This window comes from Carcharhinus amblyrhynchos, chromosome 12 (genome assembly GCF_965287045.1).
Source record: "Carcharhinus amblyrhynchos chromosome 12, sCarAmb.v2.hapA, whole genome shotgun sequence".
NCBI lineage: Eukaryota > Metazoa > Chordata > Chondrichthyes > Carcharhiniformes > Carcharhinidae > Carcharhinus > Carcharhinus amblyrhynchos.
Genome location: NC_137335.1, coordinates 66130551 through 66152517, shown reverse-complemented (window position 1 = coordinate 66152517; position 21967 = coordinate 66130551). Strand labels below are relative to the sequence as shown.

Genomic DNA, 21967 nt, shown 5'->3' with positions numbered 1-21967 from the left:
CCCCCTTTCTCTCTCTCGCCCTTCCCCCCTTTCTCTCTCTCGCCCTTCCCCCCTTTCTCTCTCTCGCCCTTCCCCCCTTTCTCTCTCTCGCCCTTCCCCCCTTTCTCTCTCTCGCCCTTCCCCCCTTTCTCTCTCTCGCCCTTCCCCCCTTTCTCTCTCTCGCCCTTCCCCCCCCCCCTTTCTCTCTCTCGCCCTTCCCCCCCCCTTTCTCTCTCTCGCCCTCCCCCCTTTCTCTCTCTTGCCCTTCCCCCCCTCTCTTGCCCTCCCACACCCCTTTCTCTCTCTTGCCCTCCCTCCCTTCCCCCTTTCTCTCTCACCCTTCCCCCCCCTTTCTCTCTGTCTCTTGCCCTCTACCCCGCTTTCTCTCTCTCTCTCTCGCCCTCCCCCCCCCCCGCTGTCTCTCTCTCGCCCTCCCCCCCCCTCTTTCTCTCTCTCGCCCTCCCCCCCCGCTTTCTCTCTCTCTCTCTCGCCCTTCCCCCCTTCTCTCTCTCTCTCGCCCTTCCCCCCCCTTTCTCTCTCTCGCCCTTCCCCCCTTTCTCTCTCTCGCCCTTCCCCCCTTTCTCTCTCTCTCGCCCTTCCCCCCTTTCTCTCGCCCTTCCCCCCTTTCTCTCTCTCGCCCTTCCCCCCCCCCTTTCTCTCTCTCGCCCTTCCCCCCCCCCTTTCTCTCGCCCTCCCCCCTTTCTCTCTCTTGCCCTTCCCCCCCTCTCTTGCCCTCCCCCCCCTTGCCCTTCCACACCCCTTTCTCTCTCTTGCCCTCCCTCCCTTCCCCCTTTCTCTCTCACCCTTCCCCCCCTTTCTCTCTGTCTCTTGCCCTCTACCCCGCTTTCTCTCTCTCTCTCTCGCCCTCCCCCCCCCGCTGTCTCTCTCTCGCCCTCCCCCCCCCGCTGTCTCTCTCTCGCCCTCCCCCCCGCTTTCTCTCTCTCGCCCTCCCCCCGCTTTCTCTCTCTCTCTCTCGCCCTTCCCCCCTTCTCTCTCTCTCGCCCTTCCCCCCCCTTTCTCTCTCTCTCTCTCTCTCTCTCTCTCTCTCTCTCTCTCTCGCCCTTCCCCCCCTTTCTCTCTCTCGCCCTCTCCCCCCCCCCTTTTTCTCTCTCTCTCTCTCTCTCTCTCTTCGCCCTTCCCTCCCCCTTTCTCCCTCTTGCCCTACCCCCCAATTCTCTCTCTCTCATCCTTCCCCCCGCCACCTTATTTCTCTCTTTCTCTCTCGCCCCCCCCCCCCCCCCCCCCCGCCACCTTTTTTCTCTCTCTCTCTCGCCCTCTTCCCCTCCCACCCCCACCTTTTCTCTCTCTTGCACCCCCCCCCACAACTTGTCTCTGTCTGGCGCATGCGCGCACCCCCCCCCCCATTGGCCAATCCATGAAACTGAGCACACAGAGGATGATGTACAAACTCTACATGTGCTGGAATCGAACCCAGGTCCCTGGTGCTGAGAGGCAGCAGTGCTAGCCATTGTGTTGCCCCACTGTACCACCCTTAGAAGTACTTAGAAGGAAATAATATTTGGATAGGAGAGCACAAATTGAAGCTCTGGGCTTCATCAGGACACTTGTTTGTAGTACACAATCATGGATGTCACTGCAGCTTGTTGCTTTGTTTGGATGGTGTGCCTATCACTTACAAGTTAGTGCTGACTTCGTTTTAATTAAAATTGGATGTATTGTATTCAGAAAATCTGCTGGCTCCTTCATAGAACTTCATAAGTCAACAATCCAGGTGGTTCACCTCTACCGTGCACTCAACCTATTTGCCACTGAAACCCTGAGCTGCAAATCTGAATATTCCAATGCCCTCTTGAACTTTCTCCCAACTTCACCCTCCACAAAAGTTCACCAAGAACTCTGCTGCCTGTATTTTATCTTGCTATTCTGTCAGTCTTAACCTACATTTGCTTCAGGACCCTAGTGCCTCGGATTTAACATGTTTATTCTGGATTTAAACACTTATCTTAATATTCCCCTTGCCCCAACCCTCTGCCCAGGCGTCATTCCCCTGACTCTAGTCTATTGCATTTTCCCATTCCCCTCTTTGCAGCCATGAGTAGCTACACTTACACAGCGTAAACCCTATCTGCAGGATTTCTCTTTCATTCCTCCTTTGTGACCTTCATTAAAGTGTGCCAATTTGACACAGCTTTTGATCACCCCAGCTAATATCTCCTGCTTCAACAAATTGTTTTGATTTATTCCTCTGTGAAATGTCTTGGAATGTTTTGGCATATTCCAAATGAATCTTATTGAATGTAAAGCATACATGTATTTTCAGAAAAGGAATGGATTTAACTTGTATATGATATCTGAAGTTAATGCCTCTTGGTTCCAAAAATCATTCATTCCTGTTGAAATGGTAAAAATTGATTTATTGTACAATTCTCTGTTACAGTTGGGTCAGCTGTGTGTGTCAGTGGCCAGGGAGCATCTCCTACGATCAAACACTGCAACATTAGTGATTGTGAGAATGTTGGATTATATATAACAGATCATGCACAGGTATGATGATCCAATGTTCAAATCTCACTCTTAACAATTTAATTTTTGCCCTAGCTTAGTATAATCTTTTTATTTCATAGGGAATTTATGAGGACAATGAGATTTCAAACAATGCACTTGCTGGAATCTGGGTAAAAAACCATGGAAATCCTATCATCAGGAGAAATCAAATTCACCATGGGCGTGATGTTGGGGTCTTCACATTTGATCATGGCATGGTAACGCTTACTACTTTTAATAAGCATTTGGTAGTTAATGAATAGGAGGATAATTACTGCATTATGGTTTAATAATCTTTGGGCTAGGATGTGACAATTCATCAGGTTTTGAATGAGAAGAACTGCTGTTAGCATGGATGTAGACAACTGACTAGGTTTCCTCATGGTACTGTACTATCATTTCCTATCTGAAACAGTTTGATGTCATATATACCAGCTAGAAATAGTACACGTAGTAATTTCATTCTTCTGCAAACTTATTTCCATGCTAACAGGACAGATATCTCTGACGTCCCCTTCTGGTACACCATTTGTAGGGAGTAAGACATAATTGCTTGAAGAACGGATTTGTTGTTGACGTTTGTCAAAAAGGGTGCCCTTCATTATAATTGAAGTAATAATCTGCAGCTGACAGAAATGCTTAATTTGGCGTTAACTCTGAAGCAACCTTCTGATATGATGTTGAATTAAGTTGATTTGATCTGCTTGGTGGTGGTAAATATGATTTTACTAGATGGTTTTTATTCAGTTCGTTAGTTTGGTAAATTTCAAGCTTCTTGGTTTTCAGTACTAAGATATTCTGTGTGAATTTTCCATAACAGTCCTTTGTGTAGAAATCTAGAACTTGTTTGTTGAGATTTCAATTGCTAATTCTTGTAGTTTAAAACTTGCATCTAACCTTAGTTGGCTATTCATTTTGTATAGTTGCTTGGAGAATTTTCCTATTTGCCATTCTAAAACCCCCATTGTACCTAAAGTTTATCTTCAAGACTGGCTTTTAACTACTTTTGGCTATGTAAATAGTTTTGCAAGCATGTGTGTTATGCAAATTATTTGAGTGAAGTATATAGGATGATGTTTTCCTGTCACTTATGGAGCACTGCAGTATCTAGCCTATTATAAAACAAGTCTGTGCTTGTCCTTATAGCTCTATGTAAGATCTCTTAAAGTCTAGGATTTTTCATATATTTTTAATGGCCATTTAGCATGAACCATTCAACATTTCCTATGTTTTTTCCAGCTCATGGAACCAAAGCTTTCTTGGGCAAGGTTTTTAATGCTATTGACCTGGTAGATTGGCATGTACCTACCTCAACAATTTACTCTTGCACGACAATAGAGCTTTCTTTCCCTCTTAATGGTTCTATATATGCTTAAAAATAACTTAATATCTTTGGATCCTAGTAGTCTCCTCAAGTGAATGAATTCTCACAAAACGTATGATTGACCTTCGTGACAGAATTTCAAAAGCAACTTGTGCTGAATGCTTTGTTTTTTTTGGATCTGGTAAGATAACATATAAATGTAAGTCTTTTTTTCTTTGTCTCCTGGCTTTAAGAACATAAGAAATAGGAGCAGGAGTAGGCCATCCAGCCCTTCGAGCCTGCCTCGCCATTCAATAAGATCATGGCTGATCTGTTGTGGCTCAGTTCCACATTCCCGCCCTCTCCCCATAACCCTTAATCCCCTTGCTTATCAAAAACCCATCAACCTGCATCTTAAAAATATTTAGCGAGGCAGCCTCCACCACTTCAACGGGCAGAGAATTCCAGAGAATCACCACCCTTTGAGTGAAGAAGTTCCTCCTCAACTCCGTTCTAAACCGCCCCCCCTTTATCTTGAGGCTGTGCGCCCTAGTCCTACTGTCCCTTCTGAGCGGGAAGAGTCTCTCCACCTCTATCCTATCCATCCCATTCATCATCTTATATGTCTCAATGAGATCTCCCCTCATTCTTCTAAACTCCAATGAGTACAAGCCTAGTTTATTCAGCCTCTCCTCATAGCTCAACCCCCTCAACTCCGGTATCAGCCTAGTAAACCTCCTCTGCACTCCCTCCAAGGCCAAAATATCCTTGCGTAAGTACGGCGACCAAAACTGCACACAGTACTCCAGCTGCGGCCTCACCAATGCCCTATACAGCTGCAGCAAGACCTCCTACTTTTATATTCAATCCCCCTCGCTATGAAGGCCAGCATCCCATTAGCTTTCCTAACCACCTGCTGCACCTGCAAGCTGGGTTTTTGCGACTCATGCACAAGGACCCCGAGGTCCCTCTGCACCGTCGCCTGCTGCAGTTTTTCGCCACGTAAGTAATAGTCCTTCCTACCATTATTCCTACCAAAATGGACCACCTCGCACTTGCCAACATTAAATTCCATTTGCCAGTTCCTGGCCCATTCGCCCAGCCTATCTAGATCCTTCTGCAGACTCTCCACACCCTCCGCGCAATTTGCCGTTCCACCAATCTTGGTGTCATCAGCAAATTTCGACACCATACACTCGGTTCCCTCCTCCAGATCATCTATATAAATGGTAAATAGCTGAGGCCCCAGCACCGACCCCTGGGGCACTCCACTAGTCACCAACCGCCAATCCGAATAGCACCCATTAACCCCCACTCTGTGCCTCCTATTTGACAACCAGTCCTCTATCCATGCTAACACCCTACCCCCAACTCCATGCCCCCTTACCTTCTGCAATAACCTCTTGTGAGGTACCTTGTCAAACGCCTTCTGAAAATCAAGAAAGACCACATCCACCGGCTCTCCTCTATCCACCGCCCTAGACATATTCTCATAGAACTCCAATAAATTTGTCAGACACGACTTCCCCTTAACGAAACAGTGCTGCGTCTGCTCTATCAAGCAATTCCCCTTAAGATGCCTCGCTATTTCCTCCTTGATGACGGATTCTAACATTTTACCTACAACAGACGTTAAACTAACCGGCCTATAATTCCCTGCCTTTTGCCTGCCTCCCTTCTTAAACAACGGCGTAACATTAGCCGTTTTCCAATCTTCCAGCACTTCCCCGGAATCCAGCGACGTTTGGAAAATGACCACCAAGGCATCCACTATCACCTCTGCCATTTCTTTCAGAACCCTCGGATGCATTCCATCCAGTCCTGGGGACTTGTCCACAATCAGTCCCTCCAGTCTGTCGAGCACCTCCTCTCTAGTAACAATAATGTCATTGAGACCCTCCAGTCCTACCACCTTTCCATCGCTAACACCTGGCAAATTATTCACGTTCTCCTCTGTGAAGACCGAAACAAAAAAGTTATTCAAGACATCAGCCATTTCCCCATCCCCTACCACTAAGTCCCCCCTCTCATCCTCTAAGGGTCCAACGTTCACCTTAGCCAGCCTCTTCCTTTTTATATATTTATAAAAACTCTTGCTATCCTTTTTTATATTAAGCGCTAGCCCAGCTTCATAGTTTCTCCTACCCTTCTTTAAACCTCTCCCAATCCTCTTCTTGCCCACTACTCTTAGCTACTCTAAACGCCTCCGCTTTTAATTTAACACTTTCCTTCACCTCCTTCGTTATCCACGGCTTATTACCTCTCCTCCTACGGTCCTTTTTAACTATCAGAATAAATTTCTGCTGAGCACCAAGAAAGATCTCCTTAAAGATCCTCCACTGCTCCTCAGCAGACCTACCTTCCAACGTGCTCCCCCAGTCAACATTCGCCAATTCTTCTCTCATCCTACCGTACTCCCCTCTGTTCAAACAAAGGACGTGTGTCCGGGAACCCACTTTCTTCTCCTCCATCTGCACCAGAAACTCCACCATACAATGATCACTCTCCCCAAGAGGATCCTTCACCGCAAGGTCCCTAATTCTACCCGTCTCATTACATAACACCAGATCCAAGATAGCTCACTCCCTCGTCGGCTCCAACACACACTGTTCAAGGAAACTATCCCGGCAGCATTCCAAGAACAACTCCTCGAGCCCATCGCGTCCAACATGGGTCGACCAATCAATATGTAGATTGAAATCCCCCATAATTATTGCCGTTCCATTCCTGCACGCCGCACTTATTTGCGCGTTAACAGCCCGCCCCACCTCCAGATCATTATTCGGGGGCCTATAGACGACACCCACCAGCGTCTTCCTCCCTTTGCTGTTCCTAATCTCCACCCACAACGATTCCACTTTCTGCTCTTTGGTTCCTATATCATCCCTTGCTATCCTTAATCAGCAGAGCTACCCCCCCGCCACTTTTTCCTCCCGCCTATCCTTCCTAAACACTTGATACCCCTGGACATTCAGCTCCCAGTCCCTGTCACTTTGCAGCCACGTCTCTGTAATGGCCACCAGATCATATCCATTTGTGCTGATCTGCGCCACCAGCTCATCCACTTTATTCCAAATGCTTCGTGCATTCAGATAAAGTGCCTTCATCCTGGCCTTCACCTGGACCCTATTTGCCGTAACGCCACCAACTATACTCACGCCCCCTACTCCCTTTATTATTGGGACATCCTCGGCCTCTTCCCTTACCTTGTACCCTCTCCTTAACTTTAGACCCCGTAATGTCACCTCCCCTCGCACCCTCCCCCCCCCTAATTAGTTTAAAGCCCTGTATATAGTCCTATTTACACGATTCTCCAGGATTCTGGTCCCAGCACGGTTCAGACCAACCCCATCCCACCTGAACAGGTCCCACCTACCCCAATACTGATGCTAATGCCCCATAAATTCAAACCCATTCCTCCCACACCAATCCCTGAGCCACCCATTCACTTCCTTAATCTTATCAACCTTACGCCCGTCTGCACTCGGTTCCGGCAGTAGCCCAGAGATAACCACCTTGTCGGTTCTACTTTTTAATTCCATTCCCAGGTTTTCATACTCCCTCCCCAGATCCTCAGTTCGCATTTTGCCTACGTCGTTGGCACCCACATGTACCACAACGACCGGATTCTCACCCTCCCACTCCAGGTTCCTCTGCAGCCCAGATGCGACATCCCAGACCCGAGCACCAGGCAGACAACACACCCTTCTGTGCACTTTGTCATTGTGACAAAGGACAGTGTCAATACCCTTAACCCCACTATCCCCAATTACTACTACGTTCCTTTTCACCTTCTCTTTGCCTATGTCCTGCGTCTGCATCACTACTGTGTGCAGTGTGCTCACCAACCTCACCTCCCTCGTTCTCGTCCAGACTGGAAGCAAGAACCTCAAACCTGTTATGCAGATTGAGAGGCTGAGGCCTCCCCCCCCCCCCCGTTCCTGACCCTCAGAGTTAGCCAGTCTAGGGGGGGGTGGATGTCACTTGCACCCCATTGACGATGGCACCCTCTCTCCCCCTGATGGGCCTCTGTGTCTGTAGCTCAGAGGCCAGCTCATCTACCTTGAGCTGGAGCTCCTCCAGTAACCTGGCACTTACTGCAGACATGGTCACTGGGAAGGACCCTGGGGTCCACCAGCTCCCACATCATACAGAAACCACACATCACATGCCCCTCCATTATTCACTGTAGTAGTATTGAAAATTTCAACACGAACTTACCTGGCCCTTCTTCTCCCCAGCCCTTTTGCTCCTAAGCCCTAATAGCTCACTCTGCTTCCCCCTCACTCTGCTGCCCGCTGTCTACACCAGGCCTCCTTTTAAACCTGGTGCTGTTTTAAAGCCTGCTCCCCCACAACTCCCTGCTATCCACTCCCTTAGAATTCTTAAAGCGGTAGATACAAAAAGCCCGCAAAAATGCTTTTAAATGATTTAAACAGTTCTACAAGGTAAGTTCTTACTACGAAAGTGCTTTAAACTTATTTAAACAGGTTTTTAACAGGTAATTTCTTATCTGTCTCTCTGCTCCTTCACTCGTCTGCTCCAGCAGTGCGTGCTTGAATCTGGAATCATAAAATCATGCAGCGCAGAAGGGGCCCTTCGGCCTATCGAGTCAGCACCAACACATCAGAAACACCTGAACTCCCACCTAATCCTATCTGCCAGCACTTGGCCTATAGCCCTGAATGTTATGATGTGCTAAGTGCTCATCCAGATACCTTTTTTTTTGAAGCTTCTGAGGCAACCTACCTCTAAGACCCTCCCAGGCAGTACATTCCAGACTGTCACCATTCTCTGGGTAAAAAGGTCTTTCCTTGCACCCCCCCCCCCCCCCCCCCCCCCCCCCTAAACCACCTGTACCTCACCTTGAACCTTTGTCACCTCCTGACTGATTCTTCAACTTTGTGGAGCAGCTGCTCCTCTCATAATCTTGTACACCTTGATCAGGTCGCCCCTCAGTCTTGTCTGCTCCAACAAAAGCAATCCAAGCCCACACAACCTCTCTGTAATTTAAACGTTCCATCCCAGGCAGCATCCTGGTGAATTTCCTCTGCACCCCCTCCAGTGCAATCACGTGCTTCTGATAATGTGGTGACCAGAGCTGCACACAGTACCCGAGCTGTGGCATCACCAAAATTCTATACAACTCCAACATGACTTCCCTGCTTTTGTAATCTATACCTCAGTTGATAAAGATAAATATCCTATATGCCTTTTTCACCGCCCTACTAATATACCCTTCTGCTTTCAGAGATCTGTGGACAAACACGCCAAGGTCCCTTTGTTCCACAGAACTTCCTGGTAGCCTACCATTCGTTGAATACTTTCTTGTCAAATTACTCCTTCCAAAGTGCGTCACCTCACGCTTTTCAGGATTAAACTCCATATGTCACTTATCTGCCCATTTAACCATTTGGTCTTCTTGCAGCCCAAGACACTCACTCTGCTGCACTGTTAACCACCCATCTAATCCTGGTGTCATCCACAAATTTACTAATCCTAACCCCCACATAGTCACATTGATGACAATGTCATTTATATTGACGTGGAGATCTTGGCGTTGGACTGGGGTGGCACAGTGAGAAGTCTCACAGTACCAGGTTTATTTGGAATCAAGAGCCACTCACTGAGCAGAGCTCCAAAAGCTTGTGATTTCAAATAAACCTGTTGGACTTTAACCTGGTGTTGTGAGACTTCTATTTATATAAATGACAAATAACAGGGGGCCCGACACAGATCCCTGGACACTGGCTTCCAGTCACCAAAGCAGCCTTCCTATCATCACCATCTGCTTCCTGAGCCAGTTTTGAATCCACTTTATCAAATTGTCCTGTATCCCATGTGAATTTACCTTCTTCATAAGTTTCCGACATGGGACCTTGGGCTTTACTGAAATACATGTAAACTGTATCTAATGCCCTTTCCTTGTCTACACACCTGGTCGTCACCTCAAAGTTCAGTCAAATTTGTTAGGCATGACCTCCCTCTGACGATGCCATGCTGACTATTCCTGATCAGGCTGTACCTCTCCAAATGGAGATAGTTGCTCTGCTTCAGAAGTTTCTTTAACAGTTTCTCTACCACTGACGTGAGACTCGCTCGTCTGTAGTTTCCTGATTAATCTCTACAACTCCTTTTAAATAGTGGAACCGTATTAGCTGTTCTCCAGTCGTCTGGCACCTCCCCCATTACCAGGTTAAAGTCCAACAAGTTTATTTGATAGTAAACGCACTAGCATTTGGGGTTTGCCCCTTCATCAGGTGAGTGGGTGCCACTCACCTGACGAAGGGGCAAACCTTGAAAACTTCTTACTCTGTTTACCCCAGTCCAGTGCTGGCAACTCCACATCATGACCTCCCCATGGCCAGAGAGAGGAATTGAAAATTTGGGTCAGAGCCGCTGCAATCTCCTTCCTTGCCTCCCATAGCAGCCTGGGACACAATTCATCTGGACTTGGAGATTTATCCACTTTTAAAGCTGCCAACACCTCCAATACCTTGTTGTTCCCTATGTCAATTTGTTCAAGAACCTCAGTCTTGGGTAAATACAGATGTGGAGTATTCTTTCAACACTCTACCAATATCCTCTGGCTCCACCCACAGATTGCCCTCTTTGTCCCTAATAGGCCCTACTCTTGGTTATCCTCTTCCCATTGATATATTTACAGATGCTTGGGATTTTCCGTACCTTTACCAGTCAGAGCTTTCTCATATCTCCTCTTTGCATTTTCTAATTGCTTTCTTAAGCTCCACCCTGTATTTTTTTATCTCAATAATGCCTCCACTGGTTTATCCCCTTGTATTTTTTAAAAGCCTTTCTTTTCCTTCTCATTGTATCCTGAATATTTCTGGTCATCCATGGTTCTCTGGGCTTGTTGTTCCTGCCTATCACGTGCTGGGCTTGCATCATCCCCATTTCCTTTTTGAATGCCCCCTACTGCTCTTCTGTATATTTTCCAATTAATAGCTGTTGCCAGTCTATCTTGACCAGATGACTAAAATCTGCTCTCCCAATCCAAAACTTTTTTTTTGCAGCCTATCTATTTCCTTGTCCATAACCAGTTTAAATTGTACCCTGTTGTGATTGCTGTCACTAAAATGCTCCTTTCGTTACCACCTCAACCACTGCCCCAGCTTCATTCCCCAGAAACAGGTCCAGCACAACTTCCTTCCCCTTGCTGGGGGCCCTTCCCCTTGCTGGGGGCCCTTCCCCTTGCTGGGGGCCCTTCCCCTTGCTGGGGGCCCTTCCCCTTGCTGGGGGCCCTTCCCCTTGCTGGGGGCCCTTCCCCTTGCTGGGGGCCCTTCCCCTTGCTGGGGGCCCTTCCCCTTGCTGGGGGCCCTTCCCCTTGCTGGGGGCCCTTCCCCTTGCTGGGGGCCCTTCCCCTTGCTGGGGGCCCTTCCCCTTGCTGGGGGCCCTTCCCCTTGCTGGGGGCCCTTCCCCTTGCTGGGGGCCCTTCCCCTTGCTGGGGGCCCTTCCCCTTGCTGGGGGCCCTTCCCCTTGCTGGGGGCCCTTCCCCTTGCTGGGGGCCCTTCCCCTTGCTGGGGGCCCTTCCCCTTGCTGGGGGCCCTTCCCCTTGCTGGGGGCCCTTCCCCTTGCTGGGGGCCCTTCCCCTTGCTGGGGGCCCTTCCCCTTGCTGGGGGCCCTTCCCCTTGCTGGGGGCCCTTCCCCTTGCTGGGGGCCCTTCCCCTTGCTGGGGGCCCTTCCCCTTGCTGGGGGCCCTTCCCCTTGCTGGGGGCCCTTCCCCTTGCTGGGGGCCCTTCCCCTTGCTGGGGGCCCTTCCCCTTGCTGGGGGCCCTTCCCCTTGCTGGCTTAAAGTTCTCCTGTATATATTTCAAGAAATTTACTCCATCCAAGCCCTTTTTAACACTATGCATATCCCAGTTAATGTTGGGAAGGTTGAAATCACCTAATATAGTAACAACCCTATTGTTTTTACACAAACTGAGCACAAATTTGCTCCTTAATTTCTCTCTGACTATCTGGGTGTCTATAATAAACACCTTATAATGTGGCTGCCCCTTATTTATTCCTAAACTGTACTCTCAAGGCTTCATTTGATGGCCCCTGCAAGATATTATCTTTCCTCTTCTACTGTTGTGCTATGTTCCTGGTGAGTAGATCTCTAAACAGTAATATAGTCTGAGGCTGTGTCAGCTACATTTATATGTTTAAACATTGAATAAATAATGAGATGGAATATCGAGATAGCTTATACCTTCAAAGTATGCATTGAGGTACACAGGAAAGATATTTGCCAAAAATATATTGGATGCATTCAATTTGGCAAGCATGTCTCATCTCAGAAGCTGGAAGTATTTTCTATGAAGCTTTGTTCAGATTACATGGGTTGAGAGATGCTGTTCATTTGGTTTTTGCATCATTAAGGACTTGTTTAGTTATTTGAATTTTGTAATTTTACCTCATGATTGCGTTTTAAATTCATTGCATTATCCTAGTGTATTTCATTTGTTCACTGCATGTTGGTGTCACTGACAAGACCAGCATTTATTGCCCATCCCTAATTGCCCTAGAAATAGCCAAAATTTTGAAACGAGTTATTAACTGATTCACTCTGGAAGCTTCTCATTCACATTTATAGCCGGCATAATGTTTCATTAGCATTCTTCAACAGTCCTGGTAATGGAGACAAGAAATAAACAGTGTCTTTATTTTGTTACGATGCACTATCCCATCACCAACATGGTACCTAGATATATTTTGCTTTTCCTGCTGATTCAATGTTCATGATCTATCTTTTAAATCACTTATGATGACATTCATACTGGCAAAATACTGTTTTGGCAGAGACTATGGTACTTCTACTTATATTGGTTGTTTTGTGCCATGCTTAGTTTGTTCAAGAATTTGCTTAATTCTCTAGTCTTAGTAGTTGATGACCCTAACAAATGCACTATTGCCTCTTCAGTTTTCATCCGTCACTTAACAAATGTATTTTTGTAATGTTAAAACCAGGAATATGGGGCAATCTTGGTGCTGCTGCAGTCAAATACTGTGCCACATGTTGACTCCAAGTGGAATTCAGTAATTGGCTATATGAACCAAAAAAAAAATTAATTTAGGGGACAGTCAGGTTAATTTTATCCAGATTATCCCTTTCCTGCTGTGATGGCAGATTTTGACTGAAGCCTTGGTGTTTTAAAAATGGTTCGCTAAACATTCAAGTGTTGAGTACTTGTAAGGAAAATTTGATCTTCCTCTTTCTTTTCTCTATTGTGTAGAACAATGCACAGACTATTATTGCTCTCAGTAAAGAGTCTTGATATCATGCCACATCTCAATTGCAAAGAATACTGTCAACTTCAATTTTAGTGTGACCTACTTTTAGTTTGTTTTCACTTTTGGAATTATTTCAAGGAGAAAATATCCTGGCTAGGGACATTCATTATTTTTAAAGACATGTCAGAAACTGAATTAGCACTAGTTAATACCACAGTTAACCAAGAATGGTTGTGTACATCTCCAAGTAATTATGCTGATGAATCAGCTTAATGTTGTGCAATTTTATCCTGACGCATTTATGATGTACTTATTGCTTCTGAAATCAGTTGTCTGCCATTCTGTTTCATGTTGGCAAAAACCCATGTTTATGGCCTAAGCCGGCTCCCTGATAGGAGAGAAAAGAAGAGTGGCCACAGCCACTGCCAGCCTGATTGTCACTTCCATTCTGTCCTCTTCGCCACAGCTGAAGGAGATTTAAGACTGGGTTATAGGGACCATAGCGCCTATTGAAAATTAAATCTGGGTAAATGAAAAGTATGGAAAAAGTTTTTAAAAAAACTGTGCATGCACCTTTTTTTAAAACTTTTTTGTACTTTTTATTCCCCCAGATTTAAACAGTTTGGTACAGCAACTACATTACAGGTAAGTGGACTTAAAAACTGACTTGAGTTTGCTATTAGGAGAAAGAATTAGGCAGGGAATATCTGTGCTTCTTGGTTGCTGCAGACTGTTGTGGTACCAGATTAACGTTGTACCTACAACAGTGGAAATGACCTCATGACAGTAGAGGATGTCAAACATTCAATGAGTGTTTGGGGGAGGGGGGGGGGGGCGGATGATATGATTGCAAGGACACTCTATTTTAGAGAAACTCTTGACACTGGATAAGATGCAACAAGGCAAATACATTTTTGGAAGAAGTTGGATGCTGTAAGATTCTGCTACTAGTGGTGAAAGATGGTGCTGTACACTAAATTTGTAAGAGTGGCAAATGACTGAGGATGTAGGTCGTGTTGAATGGTTTGTGCAGAGCCTTATAGGGATTTGCGGATGAAGGCTAGAATTGAGGGGGGGGCTGTGGAGTGCGGATGGTGGAGGAGAGGAAAGAGTGGCTAATTGCATGTGAAAAGGAATTGATCCGGGAACGAAACTTATGTGGAGTTAACTCTGGGTTGAACAGGAAACCAAAATTGCAGTTATCTGGTTCAGTCTGAGTGAGTTGCTGAGAAAGTTGATGAAATTGGGGTTAAGAGAGTTTTATTCCCACTAGTGTCCAGTTGAATGTTTTGGCTCATGCCTTATGTTAGTAGGTTGGACAACACAGTAGTAATGATAAATTGGGGGTGATGATGAGACCAGCCTACCTAAGAAATATGAACCTATGCTTTTGGATAATTTTGCTGGGAAGCAGCCTGTGGACAAATACAAGGACAGAATCAGGAATGGAACCTCAGAATTCAATGATTCTGTGAAGGAATAGTAGGATAAAAGATTACAGGCGATATAATCGTTACATTGTGATAGATTGAATGGAACCAGGAAAGAGGGAATTGAAACCTGATGGAGTCGTCAATCACCTTGATGATTGCAGGGGTAACATATGATGGATTGAAGTTACGTCAATACGCTTGGGCGGCATCTGATGTGGACAGAATAAACCTTCGACTGAAAACATTCAAACTGTGGAAAAATAAGAAGATAAGCTGACATTTAGATAAAAATGACCTCAACAGTATGGGCTGTTAGTTGGAGAAGAAAAATAAATTTATATTGTTAGTGTTTTTCTTGACCTGAGGACATCCCAAAGGCTTCACAATCCACTAAGCTCTCTTCAGATGTACTTGCTGTTGCAGTGTAGGAAATGAAATGGCTGATTCGTGTGCAGTAAGCTTCCACAAACAGCAGTGTAATCATGACCAAATTTGTTCTTGGTTCAAGGGTAAATATTGGTCAGGACAGTGGGCATAACTCCCTTTCTGTTTGAAATAGTGTCTTGTAATGTATTATTCCTGTTTGAGAGTATAAGTAGGTTTCTGTTTAATGTTTCTGATGAAAGAACTTCTGACAAGGGCAGCACTCCTTCAGTACTGTACTGAAGTGTCAGTCTGTGTTTTGTGCTCATGTCTGGAGCGGTAGTTGTGTTTAAGGGTGAACCTTTGTAAGGAGATGGGTAAAGGCTTTCAAGAGGGGAAGTGAACAGTTCCTTGGTCAAGTCAACAATTGAAGAGTATTGGACCAAGGAGAGATAATTGAGTGGATAGGAGATGGTTATGAGAAAAGGTGTTGGGGTCTTGGGACAAAATTAACTCTGAGGTGGAGAAGTAGGAGTTGGCTATGGGAAAAACGTGCTGTGATAGCATGGAGATTTTGATTGGATACTTTGAAAGGAAAAGTTGAACAGACAAGTGAATCTTCCTAGTTTTTATGGAAGAAGTCCATTGGGGGCAAAAGATTTGTGTCATTGAGGATAGTGGTGCTACGGAGGAATGTTGATGGAGATATTTAATGATAGAGTGGGAGGTTAAATTGGTATCTTTAATTTCTTGGCCTATTACAGAGTTTTGATTTTTTTTACATTCATTAAGTTTGTATTGACGAACTGGAGGTGATTGACTTCTGGCACTTCTATAAGTGAAATGTAATACATTTTAATTTGATTGTATTTTAACTATGGTTTTGCTAGCCCTCCTCCCATAATACTTGTTCAGCCAACCAAGAGGAAACAGGAAAATTTTTTGAAGTTAGATCTAAATGCTAAGTAAGAATTAGCATGAATAGACATTGAGGTGGTCTAATGCAAGTTGAAATATATTTCAAACTATTTGATTCCGTGTGCAGCTGGGAAGGCATCTGGTACAAGCATAGTTGTACTGATCATTTTGAATCGAAGTATTTAATATTTCTATCAACAGTGCAAATGTTGGCATTGAATGAGGGCAGCCTAGAATTTGAATTCTGATGAAGCTAAAACTTCATGTCTACTGAGACAACTAGGATTTGAGTACCCAAATTTGTTGGCCCAGTTGGGTGCATTCAGTGGAATTTCAATGGATAATTATAAAATTCAAATCTGCATGTGTAAACTTCTATGGGTGCAGTACCTTGCGGGGAGGATGAGAAAGATTTCAAATTACCCATTTTACATTGTGGGAGGGTGGAGTGGAAAGTTCAATATCCAAGGTTTCCTCCAAATTGAAATTTAAAAATGTCCATTGGAGGGAAGGGGAGAAAGTAAACCACTTCGTAATCAGAATTTTTGGTACTGCACTCTTCTCTAGTGTGCACAGCACAGCCCTCAGATTTTTACTATTGTGTTTCCATTTGATGGACTTTTAAATTAGCACATTCTCCATGAATAATCATTGAATCTTGGTTTTATTTGTTTCAGGGTTACTTTGAAAGCTGTAACATTCATCGTAATCGAATAGCTGGCTTTGAAGTAAAAGCCTATGCGAATCCTACAGTAGTGAGATGTGAAATTCATCACGGGCAGACGGGAGGGATTTATGTACATGAGAAAGGACGAGGCCAGTTCATAGAGAACAAAATCTATGCAAATAATTTTGCTGGCGTGTGGATCACGTCAAATAGTGATCCAACTATTAGGTAAGCTTTTGGGCATCTTTATAGCTATCGAGTTATCGATTGAATTACCTAGAAGATATATAATGTGTTCTTTTTGTTCCCCTCCTTAGGGGGAATGCCATTTTTAATGGGAATCAGGGTGGAGTTTACATCTTTGGAGATGGCAGAGGCCTTATAGAGGGAAATGACATTTATGGTAGGTTGAGGAATATAAGCATTTCAGTTAGAGGTTTTACTTTTTGAATCTATGTTCAGAATTATTTAAAAATAGTCATCCTGTATCCTAGGAAACGCATTAGCGGGAATACAGATTCGAACAAATAGTTGTCCAATTGTACGTCATAACAAAATTCATGATGGCCAACATGGAGGTATTTATGTGGTAAGTCTATACTTGTGTTTTCTCTTTGATATGGTACATTGGGGTGAGGGAGACTAGAGAAATAAGGCTGTATTGAATTTAGGGGTAAAATGAATTCAGTGTTGTAATTTTGCTTGGTTTAAAATGCTCTAGTGAATGTGGAAGCTGCGTTTATAAATGCTTAACTAACCTGAGCTTTTTAGCTTTATGAATGATACAAGAATCTGAACGGTGTATTTTTTTTACCACATTTTTAACTTGGCTTCTGATGAGTGAGTTACTTGCAAAGTAGACTCTTGAAATATAGTATGTTATACATGTGTGTGTTTATATTACTAATAGAGATGCAAGTTGTTGAAAGTTAAAGAAAAACTGAATGTGAGAAACCTGAAATAAAAATACAAGATGCAGTGAACATAATACAGCTGAAATGTCAATGACCTGTCTAGCCTCTCCGTAGATTCTAACTGACCTGCTATGTATTTTCACGGTTTTGTTTTTATTTCAAACCCATTTAAGCTGCATATAATTCTTGTATTATCTAATAGCGTTGACCGTCAGGCAACGAAGTAACTAGCTTAACAGTGCTGTCTTTGCTGTAATTGCAACCACTTTTAGTGGAAAATGATGAGCAGTCAGTTGCTATTATGTCTGAAAACTGTAAGGCCGCAAAAGAATTACACATGGGGAAACTAAATATTTTAGAGGCAAAGACGAGAAAGAGATTTATAGTATTCTGTACAAGTTGAAGTAGGTCATCTGCAATACCTGAGAAGAAATCCTTCTTGAATATTTGCAGTGTTAGAAGTGGTAGGAAATATACCGTGTTGAGCTAAATTTATAACATTTATTGTCAAGCATGAAAAGGGGCAAGGTGTAATTGAAGAAAATGAAGTATACAGTAATACCCTGGCAGGTGTGTGGGTAACAACAGGAAGTACACCAGTGCTACGACGAAACCGAATACATAGTGGTAAACAGGTATGTATGAATTCATTTAACAGTGTTTTATCAAATCTCACGGTTTAGCACTACTAATCGTATTCATAATCGAGTGTTTTGTTTTCCAAGGTGGGTGTTTACTTCTATGACAATGGCCATGGAGTGCTTGAAGACAATGACATCTACAATCATATGTATTCAGGGGTTCAGATTAGGTAAGCTTTATGTTCACCTTCATTGGTGCCCTAACTTTAATATCTGATTCTATCTTGGTGCTGTCTTAAATTGTTGGCAGAGTTGAGAATAAAATACAGACATTACATGAAATAGTCCCTTATCACAAAGCTTTAAAGTGCTTTAGTCAGCGAGTTACTTTTTGGAGTGCAGTTGTATTTGACGTAACCAGGTTAGGTATCTGCCATTAAATCTTGTTGCTTAAGAATAAAGTTCTTTTTAATGTAAACTAACATACATATCAATACAATATCCACACCACTTAATACGTTCAGGTGTTGCTGAAGGTCGTGAAAGCCATTGCAAATTCCGCCCTATAGGTATTTAATCACGTGAAGCACTTTGAAATTCTAGGAATTGATCATCTGCAGTGTAGATGCAGTTTATTTTTCCTCATGTCATCTAAAATGTCAAATAAGTTATTGAAAAATGAACTGGAATAAGATTAATGCAGTCACATTTAAGATGTGTTCATTTATAATAGGCACTCAAGACCTGAGATTGTCACCCAAGTTTTACTTGGATGATGCCTTGAATGCATATGCTTCAACAGCTGTTTTATGCCGGTTGTTTCACTGTAATTGCAGTATGAAATTTTGGCTCATCTGTAATGATGACATTAGACCAGACCAATAAATTGCAGCATAAAAGGATTTCACGCAAATTAGTTTTAGCAGCTCGGACATTGAATTGATAATTATAATGATGCTGTTCGCTAAATGTTAAAGTCCATGAAAATCATCTGCAGTAGAAAATTAAGAGGTGTAAGATGTCTGCAAATTGGTGAATGCGAGGGGTAGGAGGGGAATTTTGGGATAAATGTGTATAACATTTCATTCTCAAGTGTTTGGCAATGAAAAATTACCCTAGTTTCTCCCTGCAATTTAAAACAAACAATCTTGATAGTATATACACAATTGACACCAATTGACAACTGAACTGTGGTGAAGATGTTTCCTCAGATTCTAGCATTTGCTGTTGTTTTACTGAAAGCATTGAGTCAGGTTAGGAAAGGAGCAAGGTTGATGTGAGGGGGGTAGAGGAGAGAAAACATTGAATGAAGGCTTAGATGCATCCCTCACAAGAGGGGGGGCAAGATGTTATCCTTGGGATGTTTTGCACGTTTGCTGAAGCCTAATTCAGAACAGCAAAACAGCTGCTGAGTCTCCTTTTATCAGTTGAACTGCGTATCTGTTCTAGGTACTCTGCAAAATATTGTCGAAGTGGGAAAGCATTGTGTGGAATGCCCAGGAATTGATGGAAGGGTTCTATTTAATTTATGCCATTGATTTGGATTCTAAACTTAATTTAAATGGAAAGGTGTAACAAATCCAAACCTGAAGGACAGCAATCTTAGAAATTACAGAAATAGCTGGGCAAACATGCAAATGGCCAAACAACAGCAAATTTTGGCCAGGGTCCTGGGGGAATTTCCCTGTTGCTGTTTGAATATTGGTATAGATTATTTTGTATCCAACCAAGAGTGAGTAGATGGGATCTTAGTTTTGACACCTTACTGAAGGGACCTGGGTTATATTGTTGTGAAACAGCAAGTCTGATTTTTATTGATCAGTGCGTCATTTTTTATGAGGATTTGAAGGCTACGTTCAAGAGTTAATGTTGCATATTAAGAAAACTTTGTTCATGTTGTATGCCATTACTTTAGACAGGCTTCATTTTGCTCCTTTCTGATCAGTCAGTAGTAATAGTAATTTGCAAACAAAAGCATTTTTTTCTGTTGTATGATTTCTACCCATGTTTGAGATGTACTTTCCCAGTGCATTGAGAGTTAACTTTATAATATCTCATTGGTTGAAGAAGATACTTTATTCTTTAGTAGTTTATCTACTTTACCTTCCAGAGCTCAGTTCCACATTCTGCATCACTGGTAGGTCAATTCAAGTAGTAACGCTTCAAGGAGATTTGGAAGTCTTTCTATTTCTGATGTCATGACAAAAATAGTAAATGAGAAACGATAAGCTTTACATGTTAGAAGCGAAAGTGTGCTTTTTCTTCAGATTTTGTATTAAAACAGTTTTGGTGTACTTTCTCTTCTATAAATGGTGCATAGTTTTGACGTACTAAGTTTTTTGATGAACTATGTTTTGATGCTTGAAAATTTTAGATTCATCACTGAGTGAGGTACTTTTTTTAGTATGTACTGAAAGATATTCAGGAAAAAAAACACCCTTTGGGAGTTTATTTCTCTGAAGTACTCCTATCATAACACGTTAATCTTAGGCTAGTTTAAAATTTGTGATCCACAGAACTGGAAGCAACCCTAAGATTCGACGCAATAAAATATGGGGAGGGCAGAATGGCGGAATTCTTGTTTACAATTCTGGTAAGTGTCCATTGTGGCTGCAGGTCTTTTCATTATTGTTTTTTCTGTTCTGTTTTATTTTCTCCTCAATTTCAGATCCAAGTGAAATTATTTCTTGATGTCAATTAATACAGGTCTTGGGTTTATAGAAGATAATGAGATATTTGACAATGCAATGGCCGGTGTTTGGATTAAAACAGACAGTAATCCCACACTCAGACGGAACAAAATCCATGATGGCCGAGACGGGGGTATCTGCATATTTAACGGAGGCAGGGGTAAGGATTTATAGCTTAAGATTAAAATAACTTGTACAGTTTAGCTTCCCAAGGCTAAATGGGGAAACAGACATACCATCAATCTGTATGGTCCTAAGTTATAAGGACCCTGGTCCTGGTTTGATCCCTGGCTGGTGGTGTGTTAGCTGATGTCAGCGGGGCAAATAAAAAGGTGCAAAATTTCTATTTCCTTGGACCAGAGATGGGGGTGGTGGAAATTGAAGGATTTTTATTGCTAAGCTTACAGTATGAATGCATTGGATCCATACAAACAAACAAATTAGGAACTGGAGTATACCATCGATCCTTCAGGCCTGCTCCACCATTCAATAAAATCATGGCTAATCTGATTGTAAAGTTAATCCCACATTCCTACATATTCCCTTTCACCCCCTTAATCAAAAATCTTATGTAGTTCTGCCTTAAAAATATTCAAAGACCTTGCATCTTGTGCCTTTTGGGACTCACGACCCTCAAATTTTTTTTCTTCTCTATTAAATGATCAACTGCTTATTTTTGAACATGACTCCTAATTCTAGATTCATCAACTGGAGGAAACGTCCTCTCCATATTCACTCTGTCAAGGCCCTTCAGGATCTTAAAAGTTTCAAACAAATCTTGTCTTAACTCTAGAGGATACAAGTTTAACCTCTCCAACCTTTCCTCATAACACCATCCGTTCATTCCTGATTGGTTTTGTAAATCTTTGAACTATTAATGCATTCACATCTTTCCTTAAATGTGACTACTGTAAGCAGTACCCCAAATGAGATCTCGGCAGTGCCCTGTGCAACTGAAGCATAACATCACTAGTTTTGTAATCGATTGTCCTCTTAAACAATAACTTTCTATTCGCTTTCCAATTATTTACTGTGCCTGAATATTAACCTTCTGCAATTCATGCATTAGGATACCCAGAGCCATCTACACCTGAACTTTGCAATCTCTCTCCATTTAGGTAATTTGCCCACTCTCAACTTAAATATATCATTTTGTAACCTCCTTGCTTTCTCTACACAACTTACTTTCTTACCTGTTTTTGTGTAATCAGCAAATTTAGCAACCATCTGTCCCTTCATCCAAGTAATTTATATAAATTGTAAGAAGTTGTGGCCCCAGCACTGATCCCTATGGCACACCACTTGTTACATTCCACTAATCAAAAATAGACCCATTAATGGTTACCCTCTTGCTTCCTGCCAGCCTTCTATCCATAC

At 43.3% G+C, this 21967-nt stretch overlaps 1 protein-coding gene across 1 annotated transcript in view; it reads left to right on the top strand.

The window, feature by feature from the left end:
- Positions 1–21967, top strand: part of LOC145351054 (F-box only protein 11) — a 130229-nt gene that overhangs the window by 85689 nt on the left and 22573 nt on the right. Inside the window, exons 10-18 of the mRNA XM_080200654.1 lie at positions 2378–2484; positions 2565–2702; positions 16416–16633; positions 16723–16808; positions 16900–16994; positions 17832–17954; positions 18045–18130; positions 20417–20493; positions 20607–20750. Of these exons, the coding sequence (XP_080056780.1) occupies positions 2378–2484; positions 2565–2702; positions 16416–16633; positions 16723–16808; positions 16900–16994; positions 17832–17954; positions 18045–18130; positions 20417–20493; positions 20607–20750 (1074 nt within the window). The remainder of the gene's footprint in view (positions 1–2377; positions 2485–2564; positions 2703–16415; positions 16634–16722; positions 16809–16899; positions 16995–17831; positions 17955–18044; positions 18131–20416; positions 20494–20606; positions 20751–21967) is intronic.